The sequence below is a fragment of the Pogoniulus pusillus genome, chromosome 24 (genome assembly GCF_015220805.1).
Source record: "Pogoniulus pusillus isolate bPogPus1 chromosome 24, bPogPus1.pri, whole genome shotgun sequence".
Lineage (NCBI taxonomy): Eukaryota > Metazoa > Chordata > Aves > Piciformes > Lybiidae > Pogoniulus > Pogoniulus pusillus.
In genome coordinates, this window is record NC_087287.1 from 5349462 (window position 1) to 5375400 (window position 25939).

At 48.6% G+C, this 25939-nt stretch overlaps 1 protein-coding gene and 1 long non-coding RNA gene across 2 annotated transcripts in view; one reads left to right on the top strand and one right to left on the bottom strand.

The window, feature by feature from the left end:
- Positions 1–25939, top strand: part of LOC135185928 (mucin-5B) — a 62490-nt gene that overhangs the window by 27602 nt on the left and 8949 nt on the right. The window contains exons 18-41 of the mRNA XM_064163146.1: positions 690–742; positions 1434–1534; positions 1781–1932; positions 3394–3532; positions 4273–4383; positions 5816–5995; positions 6486–6722; positions 8435–8591; positions 8850–8978; positions 10376–10460; positions 11430–11467; positions 12511–12666; positions 14698–14793; positions 16064–16329; positions 17427–17604; positions 18199–18440; positions 19157–19340; positions 20334–20526; positions 21189–21367; positions 22277–22346; positions 22499–22620; positions 23953–23984; positions 24556–24733; positions 25790–25894. Coding sequence (XP_064019216.1) covers positions 690–742; positions 1434–1534; positions 1781–1932; positions 3394–3532; positions 4273–4383; positions 5816–5995; positions 6486–6722; positions 8435–8591; positions 8850–8978; positions 10376–10460; positions 11430–11467; positions 12511–12666; positions 14698–14793; positions 16064–16329; positions 17427–17604; positions 18199–18440; positions 19157–19340; positions 20334–20526; positions 21189–21367; positions 22277–22346; positions 22499–22620; positions 23953–23984; positions 24556–24733; positions 25790–25894 — 3383 coding nt within the window. The remainder of the gene's footprint in view (positions 1–689; positions 743–1433; positions 1535–1780; positions 1933–3393; positions 3533–4272; positions 4384–5815; positions 5996–6485; positions 6723–8434; positions 8592–8849; positions 8979–10375; positions 10461–11429; positions 11468–12510; positions 12667–14697; positions 14794–16063; positions 16330–17426; positions 17605–18198; positions 18441–19156; positions 19341–20333; positions 20527–21188; positions 21368–22276; positions 22347–22498; positions 22621–23952; positions 23985–24555; positions 24734–25789; positions 25895–25939) is intronic.
- Positions 6102–25939, bottom strand: part of LOC135185930 (uncharacterized) — a 28774-nt gene continuing 8936 nt past the window's right edge. The window contains exon 2 of the long non-coding RNA XR_010306688.1: positions 6102–7308. This is a non-coding gene — a long non-coding RNA (uncharacterized LOC135185930). The remainder of the gene's footprint in view (positions 7309–25939) is intronic.

Below are 25939 nucleotides of genomic sequence, written 5' to 3' on the forward strand. Positions count from 1 at the left end.
AGGTGAGTTTGGAGGATTGGCCAGGGGGGTTAGAAAGCAGAAGGATTAGTTACACGGACAGCAGGTTAGGGAGGAAAGTACAGGAATCAGCTGCAACAGAGAGCCACTCTGTGTTATCTGTGTTTATGTTCTTGTTCTTACACATCTCAGCAATCCTATGAGTGAAGCAGACATCAGCACTGGTTCTTTTTCACAGCCTCTGTCATCTAATCCCTCTCACTAAAATATCCCAGCTAGGCTCAAATTTACACATTTGGGTTTCTACATCTCATCAAGCCTATGAGTGCAGCAGACATCAGCATCGTTTCCTTTTCACAGCCTATAATCTACTTCTTCCCACCAAAATATTCCAGCTAGGCTCAAACTAGGACACTGGGCATTCCACTGTGGGTGCCCCTGCTTTCGGTGACAATTTGGACTGGATGATCTCCAGAGCTCCCTTTTGAACCTCCACCATGCTGGGATTCTGGGACTGCAGAAGCCAAGGTGCTTGTGGGAGCTTGTGGCTTTAAAGTGAGCAAAAACAAAGTAAAAGACATCCTCCAACACAACATCCTGCCCATGGCAGGGGGGTTGGAAGTAGATGATCCTTGTGGTCCCCTCCAACCCCGAGTGATTCTATGATTCTCTTGAGCAAGAGAGCAACATGCAAAGTGCTGATGTCTTCCATTTTTTTGGCATCTCTTTAGCAAATGCATTCAAGGAAGATTGGACTGCATTGGAGAAACTGTCCTGGTAAAAGGTGAGATGATGTTAAATAATGGCATTATGGTGTCAGCTGCTATTTAGAATGCCTTTCTGTGCTGTCTTTCTGTAACATTGCAGTGTTCTGCACGTTTCTGCCCTCTGCCTGAAGCATGCTGGCTATTGGTAACAGTCCTTTGCCAAAACATCACTAGCCTCTGGAAGATGAAGATGCTTCCCAAAGCTTGGAAGTTATCTGCCTCTTCCTCCCTGCATTTTCAGTGGGCAGAAGTGATATATCATAGAAACTGTAAATGAGAGGCACTCACTTCCCCCCAAAATGCTCTGTTTTACACTTGCTTATGGCATCCTTGCTGCTTTCTCCAGATTACCTGCAGAAATTTACTATTGACAAGGTCTTGTAATGACAGGATGAGGAGGAAAGGGTTTAATCTGGCAGAGGGGAGATTTAAACTGGATATTAGGAAGAAGTTCTTTACAGTGAGGGTGGTGAGATACTAGAGCAAGGTTGGGAGATTTAAATTGGATGTTAGGAAGAAGTTCTTTACAGTGAGGGTGGTGAGACACTAGATAAAGGTTGTGGATGCTCCCTTCCTGGACATGTTCAAGGCCAGCCTGGATGAGTTCTTGAGCGACCTGTTCTAATGGGAGGTGTCTCTGCCTGATAATCTTTGAGGTCCCTTCTAACCTAAACCATTCTATGACTAAATGTTTTCTCCCTCCTATAGATTGCCCAGCTCCTATGTATTACTTCAACTGCAGCTCTGCAGGTCCTGGTGCCACTGGATCAGAGTGTCAGAAAAGCTGCAAGACCCAGGACATGCACTGTGTAAGGATTTCACCTGCTAGCAGGAACAAGAGACAACAGGGCAGTCCATGTGTGATTGTTCTCAACAAGTGACAGCACTGCTGACACAATAGCTGTAACTGTGATACCTGTTGTTTGATTGTCACTATCTCACAGTTATGGGGTAACACCCTCCCAAAAAGAGTCTAGCACCCAGACCCAGCACTTCTGCTCCTTCCCTGTGCTTCCTGTTCATTACCAAGTTGTCTTGTGCCTTTCTACACACAGTATGTCACAGAATGTGTTTCTGGCTGCATGTGCCCCGATGGGCTGGTGCTGGATGGCAGTGGAAGATGCATACCCAAAGATCAATGCCCCTGTGTCCATGGAGGACGCTTCTATAAACCTGGGGAAACCATCAAAGTGGACTGCAACACATGGTACGTTGTTCTGGGGAGCCTGGGGTAGACCAAAGGTTGTTAGAACTCTCTGTGCTGGGGGGTGGGAGGGCAGGATTTTGAAGCTTTCTTCTTCTTCATGAGAGCCAGCAGTATGTGTGCAGCCCAGACTTCAACCCTGTGCTGGGCTGCAGCAAGAGCAGTGTGGCCAGCAGGGCAAGGGAGGGGATTCTGCCCCTTGGCTCTGCTCTCCTGAGACCCTACATGGAGTACTGTGTGCAGTTCTGGAGCCCGAAGGACATGGAACTGTTGGAGCCAGTCCAGAGGAGGCCGCCAAGATGCTCAGAGGGCTGCAGCAGCTCTGCTCTGAGGACAGGCTGAGAGTTGGAGTTCTGCAGCCTGGAGAAGAGAAGGCTTTCAGGAGACTTTATAGTGGCCTTTCAGTATCTGAAGGGGCCTACAGGAGGGCTGGGGAGGGACTATTGACAAGGTCTTGCAATGACAGGATGAGGAGGAATGGGTTTGAACTGGCAGAGGGGAGACTGAAACTGGGTGTTAGGAAAGGGTTCTTTGCAGTGAGGGTGGTGAGACACTGGCAGAGGTTGCCCAGCGAGGCTGTGGCTGCTCCCTCCCTGGGGGTGTTTGAGGCCAGGTTGGATGAGGCCTTGAGCAACCCCCAGTTTAAGAGGGACAGGGATCTGCTGGAGAGGGTCCAGTGGAGGGCTACGAGGATGATGAGGGGACTGGAGCACTGCCTGATGAGGAGAGGCTGAGGGACCTGGGGCTGCTTAGGCTGGAGAAGAGAAGACTCAGAGGGGATTTAATAAGTGCTTATAACTGAGGGTCAGGATGGGGGGAAGGCTCTGCTCACTGCTCCCTGGGATAGGACAAGGAGCAATGGATGGAAGCTGCAGCACAGGAGGTTCCACCTCAACAAAGGGGGAACTTCTTTATTGTAAGGGTCCCAGAGCACTGGCAGAGGCTGACCAGAGAGGTTGTGGAGTCTCCTTCTCTGGAGGCTTTCAGGGCCTGTCTGGATGCATTCCTCTGTGATCTGTGCTATAGTTTGGGCTCCTGCTCTGTCAAGGGGGTTGGATTCAATGATCTCCTTGGGTCTTTTCCAACCCCTAGCATCTTGTGATCCTGTGAACCTGTTCTAATGGGAGGTGTCCCTGCCTATAGCAGGGGGTTGGAACTGTAAGATCTTTGAGGTCCCTTCCAACCTAAAGCATTCTATGATTCTGTAATTCTATTCTATCAGGCTTGAAGGAAAAAATGGAATAAAAATAAGTACAGTTCAAAGGTGTCTTGGGGGTAAATGTGAACTCACTGATAAGTAAAACACCTCATGGCATTGTCCTAGAAGGGCTGAGAGGGTAAGCCTGGAAGAGTGAGTAATGACTGCTTCTTTTGCTGTACCTTTGAACAACTCTGCCTTGTCTGGGGACAAGAAAAAGCCAGGCTTCATCCAGAGGTGGTGACTCTCTGCGTTTCACTTCCCAGCACCTGTAACAAAAGGCAATGGAACTGCACAGAGAACCCCTGCAAGGGAACCTGCACCGTGTATGGCAACGGGCACTACATGAGCTTTGATGGGGAGAAGTTTGATTTCCTGGGAGACTGTGACTACATCCTGGCTCAGGTACTCATTTGTTCTCCCCAGCTTGTGCTGCATGGCTCAGTCTGGGCGACTCAGGACTAACCCCTGCAAAAGAGTCAACACTGATGAGCAGAGTTTATTCCCCTCCTCTTGCAGCTAGGACAGGCTGTGTGATTTCAAATAGATAGATAGATGTATTTAACGTAAAAGCAAAGCAATTAGGGCTCAGAAGGGACACAAGAGGGCACTCTGTGATTCAAAATGATTCATTCCTGGGCTGGGCAGCCTTTTCCTGATGCAATACCAGCGTCTGCAAGGTGTGGTGTTGGAAAGCCAAGTGTTTCTCTCAGCCTTCCCAGACTGCCAATATTTGCGTGGTGCCAGCAGCACGTAGAGGTTCCTGCAATGATAACTGCATGCAACGAGGCAGTGCTCAGTGAGACACTTTGTCATCCCCAAATTACAGCTGGTTTTGCTGATTTTAAGGTGGGGGGGAAACCCACCAAACCATCCCACAACTAATTTTTACCTTCTTGGCTGTGCAGGACTGGTGAAAAGCTCAGTTTTTCCTTAGCTTTATTCTTGGGAATTTCTGGCTAAAGAGGAACCTGCATCCATTCAGCTGCCACCAGATGTCTCTGGAAGGCCCAGAGTTTAAGTGAATAAAGACAAAATAGTAGAGTTGAAATCTGGTTCTCACTCATTTTAGAGCTTCTGACAATGTTTAATGCTGGTCTGGTTGCCTGGAAAGATCTAATACAACATTTATCTCTTTTTCTAAGGACTTCTGCCCCAATAACATGGATGCTGGCACCTTCCGGATTGTTATTCAGAACAATGCCTGTGGGAAGTCACTTTCCATCTGCTCCCTGAAGATCACACTCATTTTTGAGGTTTGTCTGTAGTTGCTTGTAACTGAGGAGCTGTGGTCTTGATTTTTGTAGCAGTTAGTTTATTATCCCTTCTATTCCAGCTCAGCTGCTGCTAGAGAGTAAGTAGGGAAGACAAATAGCCAGGAAGCAGAATCAGGGAAGCTAGGATCACAGAATCACAAAACCTTAGAGGTTGTAAGGGACCTCCAGAGACCATCCAGTCCAACCTCTCTGCTAAGCAGGATCACCCAGGGTAGTTCACACAGGAATGCATTCAGGTGGGTTTGGAAAGTCTCCAGAGCAGAAAACTCCACAACCTCTCTGAGCAGCCTGTTCCAGGGCTCTATCACCCTCACTGTAAAGAAGTTGCTCCTCATGTTGAGTAAAATCTTCTGTTTCAGTTTGTAGCTGTTGCTCCTTGGCTTATTGCTGCTGACCACCAAAAAGAGCTTTGCCCCAGCCACTTGACTCCCACCCCTCAGCTATTTGTATGCATTGATCAGATTTCCTCTCAGTCTTCTCTTCTCCAGACTAAAAGCCCCAGGGCTCTCAGTCTTTCTCCTTAGGGGATATGCTCAAGTCCCCCAGTCATCCTTGTGGCTGTCCTCTGGACTCTTTCTATCATGTCTCTGTCTCTCCTGAACTGGGGAGCCCAAAAGGTATTAGGTGCCAGTAGGACTGGACACCTCTGTAGGTGAGGGGACAGATGGAAGAAGTTAACAGCACTGTATGTGAGAAAGGAAATTCTTCACAGTGCAGGTGGTGAGGCACTGGAACAGGTGACCCAGGCAGGTTGCAGATGCCCTCTCTCTGGAGATGCTGAAGGCCAGGGTTGGACAGGGCTGTGAGCAACCTGGGAGGTGTCTCTGCTCCTGGCAGAGGGGTTGAAACAAAATGATCTTTAAGGTCCCTTCCAACCCAACCCATGCTAATATTCTGTGATTCTGTGTGTGACATGAGTAGCATAGAAGGGATGATAAAGTTTTGAGAGGAGTATGTTTGTGCTCTGTGGCTTGAGCACAAGGTAGGTGGAGGTACAGAGGGAAGAGTTTCTTCCCTCCAGCTCAGGCTTAGCATTTCTCTGCAGTGTATACCAAAGGTTTGTCTCCTGTAGTGGGGAGGGAGGGGATGGTGAAACAAAGCATCTTGACAAGGGCTGTTCTAGCATGCCCAATTGCCCATGCACTCAGGAGAGATCTGTGCCAGCAGAACAGATTTCATCTAGAATGAGGACAATTTCTGTGGCCCTGAGGTGAGTCCTGTCACTGAAAGGCAGATATTTCCCACTGGACTGCGTGGGGCTTGCCTGTGGCTCACATTTCTGGTGATGGACCTAGATGTAGTGTAAAGACCACAGGAAAATAAGCTAGAGGCCAAGAGGCTGAGTCCCACTGCTGTTGCACTAAGTTTTCTGGTTGATTTCCCCCCATGCAATGTTGTCTGGTCCTTGCAGAGCAGTGAAATCAGGCTCCTGGAAGGAAGAATTCAGGAGATAGCCACTGACCCAAGAGCTGAGAAGAACTACAAAGTGGATCTCAGAGGAGGTTACATTGTGATTGAGACAAACCGAGGGATGAACTTCATGTGGGACCAGAAGACTACAGTCGTGGTTCATGTGGCACCATCTTTCCAGGTAGGTATGGGATGGATTGATGTCAAACTCCACCTTATGGAGCCCAAGTGTGACAACTAAGGCTTGGGAGGGTGTTGGGTTCAGTAGACGAGATGAAACAAGTAGGTCGTGTCCTGTGTTTTATTTCATTGTTCAGTCAGCACAGGATGCTCCAGGATATTTGGAGCTGAAGGCAAAGCCAGACACAGTGGCTTCAGGTTCTTTGTCCTCTTTCTCCCAGTTGCTTCTCCCCATAGCAGAGAGAGGGATATCTTCAGGCCTATTTTGGCCTAGTCAGGCATACCACAACAGTGATCTTCAGGGTCCCTTCCAGCTCAAGCCATTCTATGATTCTATGATAATGGAGTGATCTTATCACTTGAAGCCCAGCTTTCTCTGAGCCATATTTTGATGGCTGTTTAGAATGTGCACAGCCTGCTCTGTGGTTTCTTCTTGTCAAAGAATGGGCTGCACTCAAACTGACCAAGCCATTTACTGTATCCACCCCCAGGGGAAAGTCTGTGGCCTTTGTGGGGACTTCGATGGCCGCTCGAGGAACGACTTCACAACCAGAGGGCAGTCCATGGAGATGAGCATCCAGGAGTTTGGAAACAGCTGGAAAATCACCAGCACCTGCTCCAACATCAACATGACAGACCTGTGTGCCAACCAGCCCTTCAAGTCTGCCCTGGGACAGAAGCACTGCAGCATCATTAAGAGTCACATCTTTGAAGCCTGCCACAGCAAGGTAATCCTCATCCCCAGTGGTTGTTGCTGTTAGGCAGAACATTTGCACTCAACATTCCTACTGTTAAAGGCAGCAACCTCAAGTCCAAAGGCTGCCTCTCTCAAAGCCTCCCTTTACAGCTACACCAGTTCAATCCTGTTGCACAGTATGGAGGAAACAGCAGTGCCTGTTTTGAGCAGCTGAACACAAAGAGGGCCATAACTGGCTGCCAGGAGTAAATATCAGGTATCAGTTTGTAAAATACAGAGATCAGTTAGTGTAGGACTCTTTGTATGGGGAGCCGTGGGAAAGCTCATTCCAATTACCTAAAGAGATTAATTATTTGGTTTATTTTAAACCCCAACTGAATGAGAGAGAAGCAAGCCTGCTAATTATTTATTACAATGCCTGTAAAAGGCTTCAGTGGTGGTTAGTAAGTCATTTTAAAGCAGATTTGGCTTCACTTCCTTGGTCTCTTCATGTTGGCATCAGTGAAAACAGAAGAGAGATGGAATTCATCAGGCAGAAGAGTTCCTTTTGTGCTCTTATCTCTCAGAGTATGCACACACTGCATCCTTGTGCTAACCCAAAGCAAGGTAGTTCAGTCCTGTAGAAATTAGATGGGATGGGATAAGATATTTGAACACATATTGAAAGATACATCAAGCACATTAAACAGCACTGTTATACCCAAGGGAATGAGAAGATTTAGAGTTCAATTCTACCAGACAGATGAAAGCAGAAAACTACCTGTTGTAAAGTCTCATGGCTCCTTCGTGACAGTTCCAATGTGTCACAGGCTCAGGCTGATTCTGCCAAAAGAACTGCCCATGGCTGGCAGCAATTCAGAGCCTTCGTTGTCATTAAACAGACCTGCTGATGACACCAAACTAGGTGGAGTGGCTGCCACAGCAGCAGGCTGTGCTGCCATTCAGCCAGACTTAGGCAGGTTGGGAGGTTGGGCAGGGAGAAATTGAATGAAATTCAACAAGGGCAAGGGGGGAGTCTGGCACCTGGGCAAGAACAACCCCAGGGAGAAGGATAGGTTAGGGACTGAGCTGCTGGAAGGCAGTGGAGGGGAAAAGAACCTGGGGCTCCTGGTGGACAGGAGGTTGAGCATGAGGCAGCAATGTGCTCTGGTGGCCAGGAGGGCAATGCCATTCTGAGGTGCATTACGAGAGCTGTGGTTAGTAGGTCAAAATAAGTTTTCCTGCCCCTCTGCTCTGCCCTGGTGTGGCTGCATCTGGAGTACTGTGTCCAGTTCTGGGGCCCCCAGTTCAAGAAGGACATAGAACTGCAAAGCCACAAAGATGCTGAAGGGAATGGAATAGCTCTCTTAGGAGGAGATCCTGAGCAAGCTGGGGCTTGGAGAGGAGGAGACTGAGAGGTGACCTCAGTCATGTTTATCACAATGTAAAGGTGAGTGCCAGGAGGCTGGAGCCAGGCTCTGCTGGGTGATGCCCAATGCCAGCACAAGGGGCAGTGGTGGAAGCTGAGGCATAAGAAGTTCCATGGAAACATGTGGAGGAATTTTTTCTCTGTGAGGATGCCAGAATCCTGAAATAGGCTGCCCAAGGAAGGTTGTGGAGTCTCCCTCTCTGGAGATATTCAAGAGCTGCCCAGATGCATTCCTGTGTATAGGTGATCCTGCTCTGCAGGGGGGTTGGAGTGGATGAGCTTTGGAGGTCCCTTCTAACCCCTGACATTCTGTGGTTCCATTGGTATCTTGACAGGTGAACCCAATACCTTATTATGAGTCCTGCATTTCTGACTTCTGTGGCTGTGACAGTGTGGGAGACTGCGAGTGCTTTTGTACCTCTGTGGCTGCTTACTCGAGGAGCTGCAGCAGGGCTGGGGTCTGTGTGGACTGGAGAACTCCTGCCATCTGCCGTGAGTATTGTGCTGGATGCACAGGGGAAAGCAGTGACCTCTGTGCTCGGGCATGTGGGAGACAGAGAGCAGCAGAACCCTGGCATCCATCACTGTGCAGCTGTGACTTCCAGCCACACGCTCACTCTGGTTGGAAAAGACCTCTAAGATCGTTGAGTTTAACTGCAGCAAGTCTGGTGCTACACTTAAAAAGCTCTCGTTTGCAACATCTACTGCCAGTGTCTGAGAACTGCAGGGGTTTGTGTTCTTCTCTTCCAGCTGTGTTCTGTGATTACTACAATCCACCTGACAAACACGAGTGGTTCTACAAGCCCTGTGGAGCCCCTTGTCTGAAGACCTGCAGGAACCCACAAGGGAAATGTGGGAACTTGCTGTACAGTTTAGAAGGTAATCAGAATCATAGAATTAGTCAGGTTGGAAGGGACCTAAAGAAGCATCTAGTTCCAACCTCTCTGGCATTAGCAGGGACACCCTACCCCAGATCAGCCTGTCCAGAGCCCCATCCAGTCTGGCTTTAAACACCTCCAGCCATGAGGCCTCAACCACCTTCCTGGGCAACCCATTCCAGGCTCTCACCACTCTCCTGCTCAACAACTTCCTCCTCACATCCAGCCTGAACCTACTCATCTCCAGCTTTGCTCCATTCCCCCCACTCCTGTCACTCCCTGACAGCCTCAAAAGTCCCTCCCAGCCTTTTTGTAGGCCCCCTTCAGATCCTGGAAGGCCACAAGAAGGTCACCTGGGAGCCTCCTCTGCTCCAGCCTGCACAGCCCCAACTCTTTCAGTCTGTGCTCACAGCAGAGCTGCTGCAGCCCTCTGAGCATCCTCCTGGCCCTTCTCTGGACACTCTCCAGCATCTCCACAGCCCTCTTGTCCCAGGGGCTCCAGAGCTGGATGCAGGACTCCAGGTGGGGTCACAGCAGAGGGGGAGAATCCCCTCCCTGGCCCTGCTGGCCACACTTCTGCTGCTGCAGCCCAGGCTCTGGTTGCTCTCTGGGCTGCAAGTGCACACTGCTGGCTCCTGTTGAGTTTCTCCTCCAGCAACACCCCCAGGTCCCTCTCCTCAGGGCTGCTCTCCAGCCACTCACTGCCCAGCCTGCATTTGTGCTTGGCATTGCCTGAATCCAGCTGCAGGACCTTGCCCTTGGTCTTGTTGCATCTCCTGAGCTTGGTTTGTGCCCACCTCTGCAGCCTGTCCAGGTCCCTCTGGATGGATTCCTTCCAGCCTCTCTGCTGCACCACACAGCTTGGTGCGGGCAGCAAACTTGCTGAGGCTGCATTCAATGCCATTGTCTGTGGCACCCACAGAGATGTTGAACAAACAAAGATGTTGAACAAATTCTTGCTTGGCTTTGCAGTTCCTGGGAATCAAAGCTATTAGGCTGATTTTAAATGTTCTAAGCATCAAGGTTGCTGAAAAGCTGTGCCCTATCTCCCAGATACTCACTGACCTTACAAAATCCCTGTAGGATGGTGCCACTTGTAGCATAATTTGCCTGCTGCCTTTAAATATGGGGAGAGAAAAAAGATCATTCAGCCTAAATTTGCAAAGAATAATCATCTCTTAGTCACACAATTCTGTGATCTGTTGACACACAGAGCTAATTAATCTTTGGGGAGAAAGGGATAAAGAGGAGGTGGAAGAATAATTGGTAGTATAAAGAACATTCATAGTGGGATCACATTGATTTAGGGATCATGTCTGTGTCTGATAGAGGTGTTTGTGTTTTCAATGGGTCTATGCAGCACAGCTTAGGAATGCTTTGTTTGCTTCCTCTTCCCAGGCTGTTACCCAGAGTGCAGTCCTGACAAGCCATACTTTGATGAGGACAGCAGGAAATGTGTCTCCCTCCTCAACTGCACTTCATGGTAGGTCATTTGATGGTGAGAGAGGTAGAATAGGACTGGAAAGGACAACCAAGGCAATCACAGAACCATGGAATGGATCTTTAAAAAGCATCTAGTTCGACCTCCCTGTAGTAAAGCAAGGACATAGGCACCTTAATCAGGTTGCTCAGAGCCCTGTCTGAGCCAAACAGTTTGGTTTCTATCCATAAGCAGTGGCAAGCATCATTAAACCCTCCAGGAATAACCTTTTATTTAAAAGTGGGTAGCATTGGTGGACAAGAAACTATCCATGGGACAGCAATGTGCCCTTGTGGCCAGGAAGGCCAACAGGAACCTGAGGTGCCAGCAGGAGTGTGGCCAGCAGATAGAGGGAGGTTTTCCTTCCCCTCTACTCTGCCCTGGTGAGACCTCACCTGGAATACTGCATCCAATTTTGGGCTCCCCAGTTCAGGAGGGACAGGGGTCTACTCAAAGGAGTCCAGGGGAGGGCTACAAAGATGGTGAAGGGGCTGGAGCACTACTCTGTGAGAAGAGGCTGAGGGACCTGGGGCTGTTTTGTTTGGTGAAGAGAAGACTTAGAGGGGATCTAATCAATGTTTATAAATATCTGAGGGCTGGGGGTTAAGAGGGAGGGGATAGATTTGTGTCCTGGGATAGGACAAGGTGCACTGGCTACAAACTACAGCACAGGAAACTTCACCTCAACATGAGGAAGAACTTCTTTACTGTAGGGGTCACAGAGCACTGGAGCAGGATCCCCAGAGAAGTTGTGGAGTCTCCTTCTCTGGAGACCTTCAAGGGCTGTCTGGATGTATTCCTGTGTGACCTGGGCTAGATTGTGTGGTCCTGCTCTGGCAGGAGAGTTGGACTCAATGATCTCTGGAGGTCCCTTCCAACCCCCAACATCCTGTGATGCTGTGGTTGCAGACATTGTCATTCCATATCCTGGTTCAAGTCAGTAAAACAAGTCTTCACTTTTTTGTCTTCCAGTGATCCTGAAGCCAAACTATGTACTGGAGACTCCAAAGGTAACTTTTTTTTCATCAGCCTCACCATTGTTTGAGGGATGATAGGACTGAAATAACCCAGCATCATGTCTCACTTCAGATGTCTTGGCAATAAACCTCCAGCTAGACAGTGCAGTAGGGGGAGGCAGCAGTATAGATTATACTTTGATAGCAAAATGCAGCCTGTGACCTGAAGAATAGTCATGGGGAGGAAGAAGAGAGGTGTGAGAGGTGGGATTCATCTCAGCCAGGTGAACACCTTCTCTTCATGCTTGCACTTCTTTTACAAGCCATGAAGACAGACAGACACTAGCCTGAAGTGGGCCATGTGGTACCTGTTCTAAGGAGAACTTTTCAAATAGGGCAAATCTGGAGGTGCTCTTTGCTGTCCACTGGTGTCACACCAAGCCTAGACAGCCAGCTAGTGAGAAGTGTGCTTGTATGGCTAAAAGACTCACTTGCTTAACATGTGGGATCAGTTCCTTCATAAGTCTAGGGGAAATCCCTTCCCAAAATGCAGGTTGGCCCAGTAGGTGGCACATCTTCAGTGTTCCTGGGTTGGGTGCAGTTGTAGATACATTCCTTTGAGCTCCTGAATGTCCATTCTCCAAATCCTGGAGAGCTTTATTGAAATGAAGTTGCTTGTCCCTTCTTTTCCTCCTGAGTGGGTGGCAATGGCTGTGCAACACCTTCTGCACCAGCATTTTATCACTCAGCAAGGCAGTAATCCCAGTCTGCTCCCTGCCAAGAGGGAGCACAGCTGTGCCCCACACAGGGTGAAGACAGTGCCAGTTCTGACTCTTTCACCAGCCAGTCTTTCCCTCTCTGCAAACTGACTCCAAGAAACACCAGCTACAGGGAAAATTCAAACCACCTCCCATAAATGAGGTGGACCCCCAGTGCAACTCTCCAGCAGAGAGCTGAGGAAGTTTTTCAGCCAAGTAATTTGTGTTTGATGATATAAGCTACAGAAGGGCAAATCAAGAGCTTGGCTTTCATTTCATTCCTGTTTACCTTACAAGTGCTGCCTGTTTACCATGACATTTGCTCTTTTGGTCCCTCAGATTGCCTTTGCTGCTACAATGGAAAGACTTACACCTTAAATGAGACCATATACACCCTAGTCTCTGGCACTGAATGTGGTGATGCCATCTGTGGCCCTAATGGAGCCATCATCAGAACTTTCATCCCTTGCACAACAGCATCCACACCAGCACAAGGTACCACATCTGTAAGATGGTGACTTTATGGAAGTCTATAATCATAATAAGATTTCTCCCTGTTGGAAGAAGGCTCCTACTGAATGTAAGCACAATTGAAGGCTGTTGAAGGTTTAGAGACAAGTATCAGAGCTTGTGGGTCTCCTAGTGGGGACCAAAAGTGTAATCATCTTAGTAGCAATAAAGTAAAGAGATAATAGAGATAGAAAGATCTGGGCAACCTGGTCTGGTTAAAGATGCCCTTGCTTACTGCAGGAGGCATTGCACTAGATGACCTCTGGGGGTCTCTTCCAACCCTGATCATTGTATGATTCTGTGATCTGGACATTCTTCAATACTGCTTTTATAGCAAGTTTGTGCATGCCACAGCTGACACTGGTGGTGTTGTTCTCAACAATTCATACTTTTAACCTTTAGCTATCTCCTTCTCATCATCTATATCAAACTGTGGTTCTTACTGCACTGTTTTCTGCATTGGAGTAAGGGAATCTCAAATGGGTCATTGGAGCAAGACATTAAAGCTGATTTACTTCCTCCCTGAAAAAGAAAGGAGGAGTTGCAGGGGCTTTGAATGGAAGAAAGTAGGAATTAAGAAGAATTAAAGAAAAAGTGGGGGTTTAAAACATGATTATAGCAAAGAAAAATAAGTGGCCACAACAAAAGAACAATTTCAGGTATCAGTGTGGGTTGGGGATTGACCTGCTGGAAGGTAGCAAAGGGGAAAAGGATCTGGGGATCTTAGTGGATGAGAGGCTGACTATGAGCCAGCAGTGTGCTTTGGTGGCCAGGAGAGCCAACACCATTCTGGGGTGGATTAGAAGGGCTGTGGTTAGTAGGACAAAAGAGGCTCTCCTGCCCCTCTGCTCTGCCCTGGTGTGGCTGCATCTGGGATACTGTGTCCAGTTCTGGGGCCCCCAGTTCAAGGACACAGAACTGCAGAGCCACAAAGACGCTGAAGGGAATGGAACAGCTCTCTTAGGAGGAAATCCTAAGGGAGCTGGGGCTTGGAGAGGAGGAGACTGAGAGGTGACCTCAGTCATGTTTATCACTATGTAAAGGTGAGTGCCAGAAGGCTGGAGCCAGGCTCTGCTGGGTGATGCCCAATGCCAGCACAAGGGGCAATGGTGCAAGCTGAGGCATAAGAAGTTCCATGGAAACATGTGGAGGACTTTTTTCCCTGTGAGGGTGACAGAAGCCTGGAATAGGCTGCCCAGGGGGGTTGTGGAGTCTCCCTCTCTGGAGCTATTCCAAACTCACCTGGATGTGTTCCCACGTGATTTGGTATATGTGATCCTACTCTGGCAGGGGTGGTTGGAGTGGAGGAGCTTTGGAGGTCCCTTCCAGCTGCTGACGCTCTTTGATCCTGTGAAATGTCTGTTACTCTGCTAGTAAATTATAGAAGCAGGGGCAAGGGAAACGAAAAGCTACCTCCTCTACTCAAAGGAGTGGAAGAGCAAAAGGCTTGCTGGAGACCCCATGTGTTTGGTATTGACCAAACGTGTTCAGAGTGGAACAGCAACTCTAAGGGAGTTATAGCTAGGAAAGGAAGGACTGTTGAAAGTAGAGTGTAGGTGGCATAGTAAGGTGTCTAAATGATCTCTCCTGTATTTATCCCCACAGTTTCTTCACAACAAGAAACTCAAAAGCAAAATGGAGTGCCACTGGGAGTGACGCCTCCAAAGTCAGGTGAAGTCCTGCAGGATTGGAAAACTCTAAGGAACCCAAAACTGGAATGAATAAGCAAGAGTAAAAGGGCAGTTTAAGGTCTTCTGTGTAGACAACCCCTCATTACGAGGGGAAGTGTGTGTGTTATTCTAGTAGCATACAGTGTAGTGGAGAGGGTGTATATGAGCACAGAGAGGTTGTTCGTAGTGTGTGGATGTACAGAAGGTGGTGGTGAGATTAAAGTGATTATTTCCCCTCCCCTTTTTATTTTTTATGTGTGTGATTGTAGAGAATGAAATGGCTGCCATGGGGCTTGCAAGTAGAGTAGGAGAGGATTTGAATAGTAACCTGTTTTCTTCCCTGCAGAAGCACATGTGCAACCGGTGACAACATCTGCACCTCCATCAGCAGCAGTAGCCACTCCCTGCTTCTGCACTGACAATGGACAATTGCTACACATGGGTGAGAAACCAAGCAAATGGCTTGTTTTTTTCTGCACCACTGCTGTGGGAAGATGTACAGCTAGATAAAGAGCTTCAGCAAGTGCTCCTTCAGCCTGCTGCAGTTACACATGACCTACCACAAGCTGTTAGGTCTTTGAACTGTGACCAGCACCTTCAGAACTGTAACTCTCCCAGACCCTATAATTTCATCCTGGTTTGCATATTCCTGGGAGCTTATACCAGATGTTAACTTCAGTGGGCTCCAGCACAAACCCTGAATCCTAAACTTGACAAGGGCTTGTCATTCACAGGCATATTCCAGAAACAGAGGAGGGAAAACTCTTCTTCTTCTCTTAGTAGTTGTTGAATGACCTATCTCCTGGTCTTTGTGAAGACCAGATGCACTCAGTGTTGTGTCCAGTATTTTCTCCTCTTGCACTCATTCTCAAGTCCCAGAATTTAAGCTTGGCTGCCTGTGGCCCTCCTTCAGCCTTTGCCATCAGTCACTGAATTCAAGGAGATGCAGACACAGTCCCACCTGTACATGGCCATGGGGTACAGGCAGGCAGGGCTGAGTTTGTGGCCCACCTGTTATGTGTAGACCATGAATCAGAGAGTTGCCTGGCTGGAAAAGACCTTTATCAAGCAAACCATAACCTAACATCTCCCTGTACACAACTGTTACACCATGTCCCTAAGCTCCTCACCCAACCATCTTTTAAATACCTCCAAGGATGATGACTCCATCACTTCCGTGGGCAGCCTCAAGTAATGCCCAATGAGCCTTCTGGTGAAGAAAATTTTCCTAGTATCCAGCCTAAACCTCTCATGGTGCAACTTGGAGTCACTTCCTCTTGTCCTTTCACTTGTTATTTGGGAAAAGAGCCTGGCTCCAACCTCCTCTCAGAGAGCTGTAGATAGCAGTGAGGTCTTCTCTCAGCTTCCTCCTCTCCAGGCTGAACAACCCCAGATCCCTCAGCCACTCTTCCCAGGGCTTGTGTTCAAGACCTGCCACCAGCCTTGTTGTCCTTCTCTGGATGTGCTCAAGCACTTCAATGTCATTCTTGTAGTGAGAGGCCCCAGACTGAATGCAGTATCAAGGTGTGACCTCACCAGTGCCAATTACAAGGGACAATCACTTTCCTGATCCTGCTGGACAACATCTGCACCAGGCCAGGATGTTGTTGGCCTTTTTGGCCACTTGGGCACACAGTGGGCTCTTGTTCATCTGGCAGAGTCACCTGTTTCCTGCATTGTCCAGATCTAACAGTTGTGTTTTGGCCTTGCAGGGGAAAATGTTTCTCTGGCAGTGAATGCATCAGGCCGTTGTGCCTACTCCCTTTGCAATGCATTGTGTCAGATCCAAGTCATCTGGGCAGAGTGTAAAAATGGTCCTGCCAAAGCCCTCAAGTTCTGTGATCCAGCCTCTGAAAGCTGCCCACCCACATCTGCAGCCAGCACAATGAGTCACACAATGAGTCACACAACGAGTCAAGTTCCTGCTTCCACGAGTGCTCCTGTCAGCGACTGCCTTGGGCTCATCCCTCCCAGGAAGGTGAGAGACTTGAAAGAAGATCTTCTTTAGCTGCAGCAGTGCCTGCAGACAAGATAAGATGTACTCCTCTGGTGCTGGTAACCACCACTATAGCTGGACTGTAGTTGTGGCTGTAGTAGATGATTCAGAAGTATGCCAGCAGTAGTTTGGGTTGGAAGAGACCTTTAAAATCTTCCAACCCAGCACTGCCAAGTCACCACTAAGCCATGTCCCTCAGCACTACATCTACATGGCTTTTACATGGCACCACCACTCCCCTGGGCAGCCTGTGCTGGGGCTTGACAACCTTTCTGGGGAAGAAACTGCTCCTGATATCCAACCTGAACCTCCCTTGGTGCAACCTGGGACCCTTTCCTCTTGTTATTAAGGAGGAGAAACCAACCCTCCCCTGGCTCCAATCTCCTTTCAGGGAGTTGTAGAGAGCCAGAAGGTCTCCCCTCAGCCTTCTTTTCTCCAGGCTGAATAAATCCAATTCTTTCAGCTCTTCCTTTCAAGACTTGTGCTCTAGACCCTCCCCCATCTTTGTTGCCCTTCTCTGAACATACTCCAGCCCCTCAAGGTCCTCTGGTAGTGAGAGGCCCAAACCTTAACAATCACTTCTGGGGTCCTGCTATTCAATATGTGACCTCAGCAGTGCTGAGTGTGGGGAAACAATCACTTCTGGGGTCCTGCTCTTCAAGATGTGACCTCAGCAGTGCTGAGTACAGGGGAACAGTCACTCCTGTGGTCCTGCTATTCAAGGTGTGACTTCACCAGTGTTGAGTACAGGGGAACAATCACCTAGGTACACTGCTGACTCATAATTGACTGACTACTGACCAACACTCCCAGGTTGAATTCCACTGGGCAATATGATGTGTCCCATCATCAACAGGGGGCAGGACCTTGATACTGGGTCCTATACAAAATGTAGTAGAACAGAGGCAGGTATCAAATCTTTGCTGCTTGTCCCATTGCTTGGTTTCCAGGGAAAGAGCAGACAGTAAGTAGCACCAGACTAGACAAGTAAGGGAACAGAGCAGAGCTGCCATGTGTGATTTTAAAAGTCTTGTTCCACCATGCTGCTATGTGTGTCTCCTTTTCTGCCCTGCCCACAGTTCAATGAAACGTGGGACTTTGGCAACTGCCAGATTGCCACTTGCCTGGGGGAAGGAAACAACATTAAACTGTCCAGCGTGGCTTGCCCTCCTCAGCAGGTGAAACCCTGTGTCAATGGATTCCCATTCAGGAAACACCATGATGAAAGTGGCTGCTGTGAAGTCTTTGAGTGTCAGTGTAAGTACTGCAGCAGGAGAATTCCTGGAATTTGTGTTGTGTTCATCTGGGCCTCGAGAAGGAAGGATGGAGAGGGAGCTGGGGGTGTTTAGCCTGGAGGAGAGGAGGCTCAGGGCAGAGCTCATTGCTCTCAACAGCTATCTGAAGGGAGGTTGTAGCCAGCTGGGGTTGGGCTCCACTGCCAGGCAAGCAGCAACAGAACAAGGGGACACAGTCTCAAGTTGTGCCAGGGGAGGTCTAGGCTGGATGCTAGGAGGAAGTTGTTGGCAGAGAGAGTGATTGGCATTGGAATGGGCTGCCCAGGGAGGTGGTGGAGTCACCATCCCTGGAGGTGTTGAAGCAAAGCCTGGATGGGACACTTAGTGCCATGGCCTGGTTGACTGGATGGGGCTGGGTGCTAGGTTGGCCTGGATGAGCTTGGAGCTCTCTTCCAACCTGGTTGATTCTATGATTCTATGATCTTTTGAGGTCCCTTCCAGCCCCTGACATTCTGTGATTTCAGCTCTCCCTGTGAACAAGTAAAAGGATTCAATCTAGTTTATACTTACAGGCAGTTCAGGGGGCAGACCTGAAGTGTGTCACTCTGTCTTCCAGGTGTTTGCAGTGGCTGGGGAAATGAGCACTATGTGACTTTTGATGGCACATACTATCATTTTAAAGAAAACTGCACCTATGTCCTTGTCAAGTCAATCCGTCCCCACTTCTGGATTCACATAGACAACTACTACTGTGGTGCTGTTGGAGGAGCAATCTGTTCCATGTCCCTCCTCATCTTCCACTCCAGCTCTGTTGTCGTTCTGACACAAGCAAAGGAACATGGAAAAGAGACCAACCTGGTAAAAGCTTGTCTTACAATGAATTGTCAGCATTGTTTTGCTCTCTTGTCCAATGTCCTGTCATGACAAAGGGGGAAGCTTGTGAAAACTCAAATGGGTAGGGGATGCAATTATATTACTCTCTCTCTCTTCCTTTTCCCTTAATGTGGGCAAAAATTGGTATGCTCCAGAAACTTGGGAAATGTGGTCCTAAAAGGGGCTTATAAGAAGCTGGGGACAGAATTTTAGCAGACCCTGTGGTGACAGGCCAAGAGCTGATGGTCTGAACTAAAAGAGGAAGATTCAGGCAATAGAGAAGGAAGAAATGTTTGACCCTGAGGGTGGGGAGAGCTTGTCCCAGGCTGCCCAGAGAGGTGGGAGCTGCCCCATGGCTGGCACCATTGCAGGTCAAGGTGTTTAGGCCTGTGAGCAACCTGCTCTAGCTGCAGATGTCCCTGGTGAGTGCAGGGGGTTTGGACTGGATGGCCTCTAAAAAGTGCCTTCCAACCCAAGCCAGTCTGGGATTCTATGATTCTAAGACAACTCCAGGTTGTGGTTTTCTTCCTGACACAAATATTCATCTGAAAGAGTAAAAGGGAATCACAGAGAACAGCTGAAATGACTTCCTTTGACAACCTTCGTTTGCTGTGCCTGAGTCTTGCTTTCCTTCCTGGCAGCACAATGTACAATCAGTGGAAGAATATCTCTAAAGACTTTTTGTTTCTCTTCCTTTTTAGGTTTTATTCAATGGTAAGAAAGTTGTTCCAGACATTTCCAAGCATGGTATCAGGATAAGCAGCTCTGGCATTTACATCATAGTTGAAATACCTGAACTAGAAGTTTATGTCTCCTACAGCCGACTTGCATTTTACATCAAGCTGCCTTTTGGCAAGTTCTATAACAACACCATGGGACTGTGTGGTGAGTGTCCTCAGCAGCTGCCAGCAGTCAATGCCAGCAGTGCTCCTCCTTTCTTCTCTTGTCCCTTTGTAAGGTCTGGAGCACCTCTCCTATGAGGACAGGCTGAGAGAGCTGGGGTTGTTCAGTCTGGAGAAGAGAAGGCTCTGACGGGACCTTATTGTGGCCTTCCAGTATCTGAAGTGGGCTACAAGAAAGCTGGGGGAGGGATTTTTTTAGGGTGTCAGGCAGTGATAGGACTAGGGGAGAACAGATCCAAGCTAGAGGAAGGGGAAATTTAAATTAGGCAGTAGGAAGAAGTTCTTTACCATGAGGGTGGTGAGACACTGGAACAGATTGACAAAGAGGTGGCAGAAGCCTCATCCATGAGGCTGGATGTGGCTCTGGGTAAGCTGATCTAGTGTGAGGTGTTCCTGCCCATGGCAGGGAGGGTGGATCCTTGAGGTCTCTTCCAGTCCTGACAATTCTGTGATCTCCAACTGCCTGCAACTCCACTCACTGGGGCTCTGGGCAACCTGATCTAGTTGAGGATGCCTCTGCTTACTGCTGAGCAGGTTGGACTAGATGACCTCTGGGGCTTCTTTCCAAGCCAGACCATTCTGTGATTGCTCTTTCTCTATCTGGTGGAAAGACACTGTCAGGGGACAGAGTTTGAAGTTGCTTCCTTTCATTCTGCTCACAGTCTGCTGGCAGATGGAGATGAGCTCTTTCTAAGCCCTTCCTGTTGATCATATCTACTCCCTATGAGAATGTATGAAGTTGGAAGAGACCTGTGCTAGAAGGCAGAGTCATCTCAGTTACTTTAGCCATCAACATGGCAACTTTGGTTTCCATGAGGAAGTGGCAAACTATTTCTCCCAGCCTTTTCTTCCTGTAAATGGTTCTTGTGGACTCATCCACGTCTCACAAGCTCAAGAACTTCCTTCCAGGTCTTATCTAAAAGCAGCTTCATCCACATCAACTGTTCTTAGACTGTCCCTTTTCTATTGCTGCCAGGTACCTGCACCAACCAGAAGTCTGATGATGCTATGAAGAGGAATGGTGAGGTTATCGAGTCCTTCAAAGAGATGGCATTAGACTGGAAAGCCCCAAATGCCTCCAACAGATACTGTAACCCAGGTGTCTCCAAACCAGCTGAGCTGGACTATCAGCAGCACTGTGAACCTTCCAGTCTATGTAAAATCATCTGGTAAGGCAACTCCCAAAAGTGCCAGAAAAATAAATCCACAGGTGCTTCACTGCATGGCTTGGGGGAAATGCTTCTAGGAGGTGACAAAACCACCTTAAATAACTGAGGAGTCAACAGATGTGCCAATGTTCCTGACCTTGGCAGATACTTGTTTAGCTGCATCATCAAAATCAGTCCTTCTTTAATAGCATCTTCTGCTTGGCATTCCTTCTGCCTGTCAGTTCTGGAGATACCAATCAGGAGCTGGCAACAATTCACTATCTGAAAGCTCTGGATGGAAAGAAGCACAGCCAGAGGTGTAGTAAGCAAATATGGGTGGTTGTTTTAAAAGGAAACTTGTGGTTTAAAGCAGGGCAGTCAAACACACTGACAGAAAAATGTCAGCATAGAGATTCATGGTTATGAGCTGTGAAGGAGAAGAGATTTCCTTGCAGGTATCAGCCCGACATGAAAAGGCTTCCCTTCAAAGCAGCACAAAGAGCAGAGGGTAAAGCTCTTTCACTGATCTGCCGTGGCTGCACTGCATGTCAGAGCCTTTTGTAGTTGTACCTTTACCTTGAGGCTTTCTCTGCCCGTGGGATGGGTTTGGTTCTAGGTACAATTCCTTCTTGGAAGTAGCCCAAGGAAATTAAATGCTGTGTCTTTCTCCTTGCTTTCTAAAGGAACCTGACTGAATGCCACAGGGTGGTGCCCCCTCAGCCCTACTATGAGGCATGTGTGGCCAGTGGGTGCTCCAAGCAGCACCCCAGCACCCAGTGCCAGAGCATGCAGACGTATGCAGCCTTGTGTGGGCTCCAGGGGGTCTGCGTGGACTGGAGGAGACAGGCGAATGGGCAGTGCGGTAAGCCTGGAGAGACCTGGCCAAGCCACTCTGGTCTGGTCTGTCCTCATCCACACATGACTTTGTGCTCTTGTACATCAGAAGCCTTCAATCTTTCCCACGCTGCTCTGGACCTAAGTAAAAGCAGGGTCAAATAGGTTGTTCCAGTCCAGAAGTGGTGCAGCAGAAGTGGAAATGAGGCCACTGCTGCTCCAAGCAGCTCAGCCAAGGAGCCCTATCTGCTACCTAGAGCTTCATCACCTGATGGCAAAATGCATCTTCTCTCTGCATGCTTTGCCCTGCTCAGGGGTACCAGAGTAAGCACTTCTAGGACTGCTGCAAGTACCTTGCTGAATCAGAATCATTTTGCTTGGAAGAGAACCTTTAAGATTACAAAGTCCAACTGTTAACCCAGCACTGTCAAGTCACCATTAAACCATGTCCCTCAACAACACAGCTCCATGGCTTTGAACTCCCTTCAGGGATAGGGACTCCACCACCGTGCAGGCAGCCTGCTCCAGAGTTTGGCAACCCTTTTGGGGAAGAAATTGTTCCTTATGTGCAGCCTAAACATGCCTGGTACAACTTAAGGCCATTTCCTCTTGTTCTATCACTTTTTACTTGTGAGTAACACTTCTCTCCAACCTCCTTTCAGGGATTTGTAGAGAACAAGAAGGTCTCTCCTCAGCCTTCTGTTTTCCACCTCCATCTCCCTTTGCCATCCCCCTCAAGACTTGTGCTCTAAAGGCTTCACCAGGTTCACTGAGCTTCCTTCAGCACCAGTCCTCTCATGCTGAAGCTGCAGGGTACATCCTCACTTGGCAGGAGCTGAGATGTCTGTGCTATGGGGTGGGCTGTGGTTTATCTGATGTGCATCAAAGGTACATATGAGCCTGGGCTTACTAACCTGAGTGTTGTGGTGCTCCACAGAAGTCAGCTGTGCACAGGATCAGGTGTACAAGCCATGCAGGGAAGCTAAGAGAAACACTTGCACCAGCAGGTGGGTCAATTCCTGAGGCACTTTTCAAGTTCATAACTGAAAAATTGCCAGGGAAGGCTGGAAGTTCACATTCCCCTGGAATTTAGGTGTCTGATTTCCATGGGGCACATTTCTACCTCTCATTCATTCCTCTTTACATCCCAATTGTGCAGAGAAGCCACCATGGACACCTTCCCCTCCAGAAACAGCACACCAATGTTTGTTGAGGGATGCTTCTGTCCTGATGGGAAAATTCTGCTGAATGAGCATGATGGCATTTGTGTTTCTGTCTGTGGTAAGGAATGATGTAAATGGTGGAATGGGAAGGGGGAGAAAAGCCTGGCTGGAAGTGTGCATTAAGAGGGGTGTTCTGGGAACAGAAGAAATGAAGGAGACCTTGATACTGACCCTTTCTACTCAGGGTGGAAATGTTTCAGATTGGCAGTTTCTGGATGCTCTTATGGAGAAAGTGCAGCTTGCAAATGAGCAAGGGAGGATCTCTAAGATGGTTTGGGTACACAGCCTGTGGAGAACAGAGTTGGGGAGGAGCATCTGAGGGAGCTGGGGGGTCTGCAGCCTGGAGGAGGCTGAGAGGAGACCTCTTCACTCTTTTCTGACCTCCTAGGTATGTTCTTCCCTACTTCAGGCTAAGCTTTCCCACAGAAGCACTGTGGTGCCCTTGCCCTGTGATGCAGGCCAGCTCATATTTTAATGAGAAGCTATTCCTGGCCTGACTCTCCCCCTTTTTCATTTCCCCACAGTCCAATATTTGCTCAATTCTTTTCCAACAAAGAATGACTGACAAAGTGCATTGCCATTCTCACACTGAGATTTTCCCCTCTCTTTTTAAAGGTCCTTACAAGTACAAATCCAAATTATTGCCACCATCTTCTACAAGAAACTCAGAGCTTCTTTGGTCTAAAGCTTTAGATGAAGTTTGTCTCTGGGCCAGATGTTTGAAATGAGTCTTTGCAACCCTTGAATTTAAGCAGCCAGGGGAGCTGAGATTCAGCTACTTGGCACTGGGGCACAGTTTATTGGTTCATCACCATGTCCAGGAGAGTTTGGAATCTCCCAGAGAAGGAGACTCCACAACCCCTCTCAGCAGCCTGATCCAGGGCTTTGCCACCCTTAAAGTGAAGAATTTTACCTTTATGTCTATGTGGAACCTCCTGGACTCCAGTTTGTGTCCCTTGCCCTTTGTTCTGTCAATGGACAGCACTAGAGAACACACCAGCTCCATCCTCCTGACATTCACCCTTTAGACATTGATCATCATTTGTGAGCTCCCCTCTCAGTCTTCTCTTCTCCAGGCTAACAAGCCCCAGGTCTCAGCTTTTCCTCATAAGGTAGATGTTTCAGTCCCTCAACAATCATAGGGGCTCCTCATTAGACCCTCTCCAGTAATTTCTTATCCTCCTTGAACTGTGTAGCTCAGAACTGGACACAGCACTCCAGTTGTGGCCTAAGGCAAAAGGGAAGGGAAGGAGAACCCCAGTCTGCCAGCTACATTCTTCTTTGCACAGCCCAGCCTGTGCTTATTCATGGGAATATGTTCCTGTCTTCCTGCTTCTGTTGCTTCCCCTGGTTTGGCTATCATTAAAGGAGTCTGTCATTCATTTTGCAGGTTGCACTGCACAGGACGGATCAGTGAAGCAGGTGAGCAAATCATAGAATCAACCAGGTCAGAAGAGACCTCCAAGATCACCTCCAAGCCCTCCCAGAAACCAGAGTCCCCAGGAGGGGCTCCCAACCACCCTTTCACCTTCTTTCCACCCCTCTACCTTGTCCCAGACTTTGCTTTATGTGCAAGGTGAGGTTGGAGGATCGTCAGGGGGAGTTAGAAAGCAGGATTAGTTACACAGAAGCAGCCCAGGGCAGAGACACACACACTGACTCCCCTGCTCTGTCTTATCCATGTTTTGTGTTCTTTTTATACATCTCAGCAAGCCTATGAGTGCAGCAGACATCACCATTGTTTCCTTTTCACAGCCTAGCATCTCATTTTCCCATTAAAATACTCCAGTTAGCCACAAACTATCAGGTTTCCCTTCTGGAATCACATAACCCTGCAAAGGAGGGTGGCAGGTAAGAATTCCCTCCCCCCCCTTTCTGTTCTCTTCTCCTCCCTCTGGGCTTTAAGCTTTCATTGTCTTACACTGATGTTCATTTGCAGAATGCTCCTAGTGTTTGATCTTTGAGCTACTGTCCTTGGTTTTCTTTGTCACAGCCCAGAGAGGCTTGGGAGCATGACTGCCACTACTGCACTTGTGATGAAGCAACTTTGAACATCTCCTGCCTCCCCCGCCCCTGTGCTAAATCTCTGCCTGTCACCTGCAGCAAAGAGGGCTTTGTCCCCAAGATAAAGCCCCGGCTGGATGACCCGTGCTGCACAGAGACAGTCTGTGGTGAGTAGAGAATTCAGATGGCATCATGCAGCATCATTCAGCAGCAATCTCAGAGCTGTTATCTAACTCTACCAGGTCTGGTGCCCAAACATGCTCCTCAGCACCACACCTCTGCCTCTTTTAAGTGCCACCAGGAATGGGGATTCTACCACCTCCCTGGGCAGCCTGTTCCAGTCTTTGAGCACCCTTTCTGTGAGGAAGTTTCTTCTAATATGTGACCTAAACCTCCCCTGAGGCACCTTGAGGCTGTTTCTTCTCATCCTATCACTAGTTTCTAGGGAGAAGAGACCAAACCTCACCTCATCCCAACCTCCTTTCAGGGAGTTGTAGAGCAGCACAGGAAGCTGCACCTCAACATGAGGAAGAACTTCTTTACTATATGGGTCACAGAGCCCTGGCACAGGTTGCCCAGAGAGGCTGTGGAGTCTCCTTCTCTAGAGACTTTCCAGCCCAGTCTGGATGTGTTCCTGTGTGACCTGCACTAGATTCTCTGTCAGGGGAGTTGGACTCAATGATCTATAGAGGTCCCTCACAGCCCCTAACATGCTGTGATCCTGTGTGATGCCCTGAAGAGGAACTGAAGAGCCCCAGTTCCCTCAGGCTCTCAAGAAAGATGTTCCACTCCCTTAATCATTTTTTGGTTCTGCCCTGGACTCTTTCAAGCATTTCCCTGAGTCCCTCTTGAACTGGGCCCCCAGAACTGGACACAGTACTCCAGATGTGGCCTCACCAGGGCAGAGGGGCATGAGAACCTCTCTCGACCTACTAACCACAGCCCTTCTAATCCATCCCAGAATGACACTGGCCCTCCTGGCTGGAATAACACATTGCTAGCTTGTGGTCAACCTCCCATCCACCAGAACCTCTAGGTCCTTTTCCCCTTCATTGCTCTCCAACAGGTCAGATACTTCGCTTGAGCATGTTCCAACCTCCCAAAAGTCGTGGTTCAAGAATCCTCCGTTTCTAACCTAATTTTTTGGCTGTTCAAACTTTATCTGCAGGTATCACTGCTGGACAGGATGCTTTGACTCAGTTTCTCTCTGTTGCCTGTTGCAGAATGTGATATAAAAACCTGCATCATCAACAAAACAGCATGTGACATTGGCTTCCAGCCCGTGGTTGCCATCTCTGAGAATGGTTGCTGTCCCATCTTCTCCTGCAGTGAGTACCACGAGTACTTAAAGGGTTGTGTTTCTTCCTTCAACT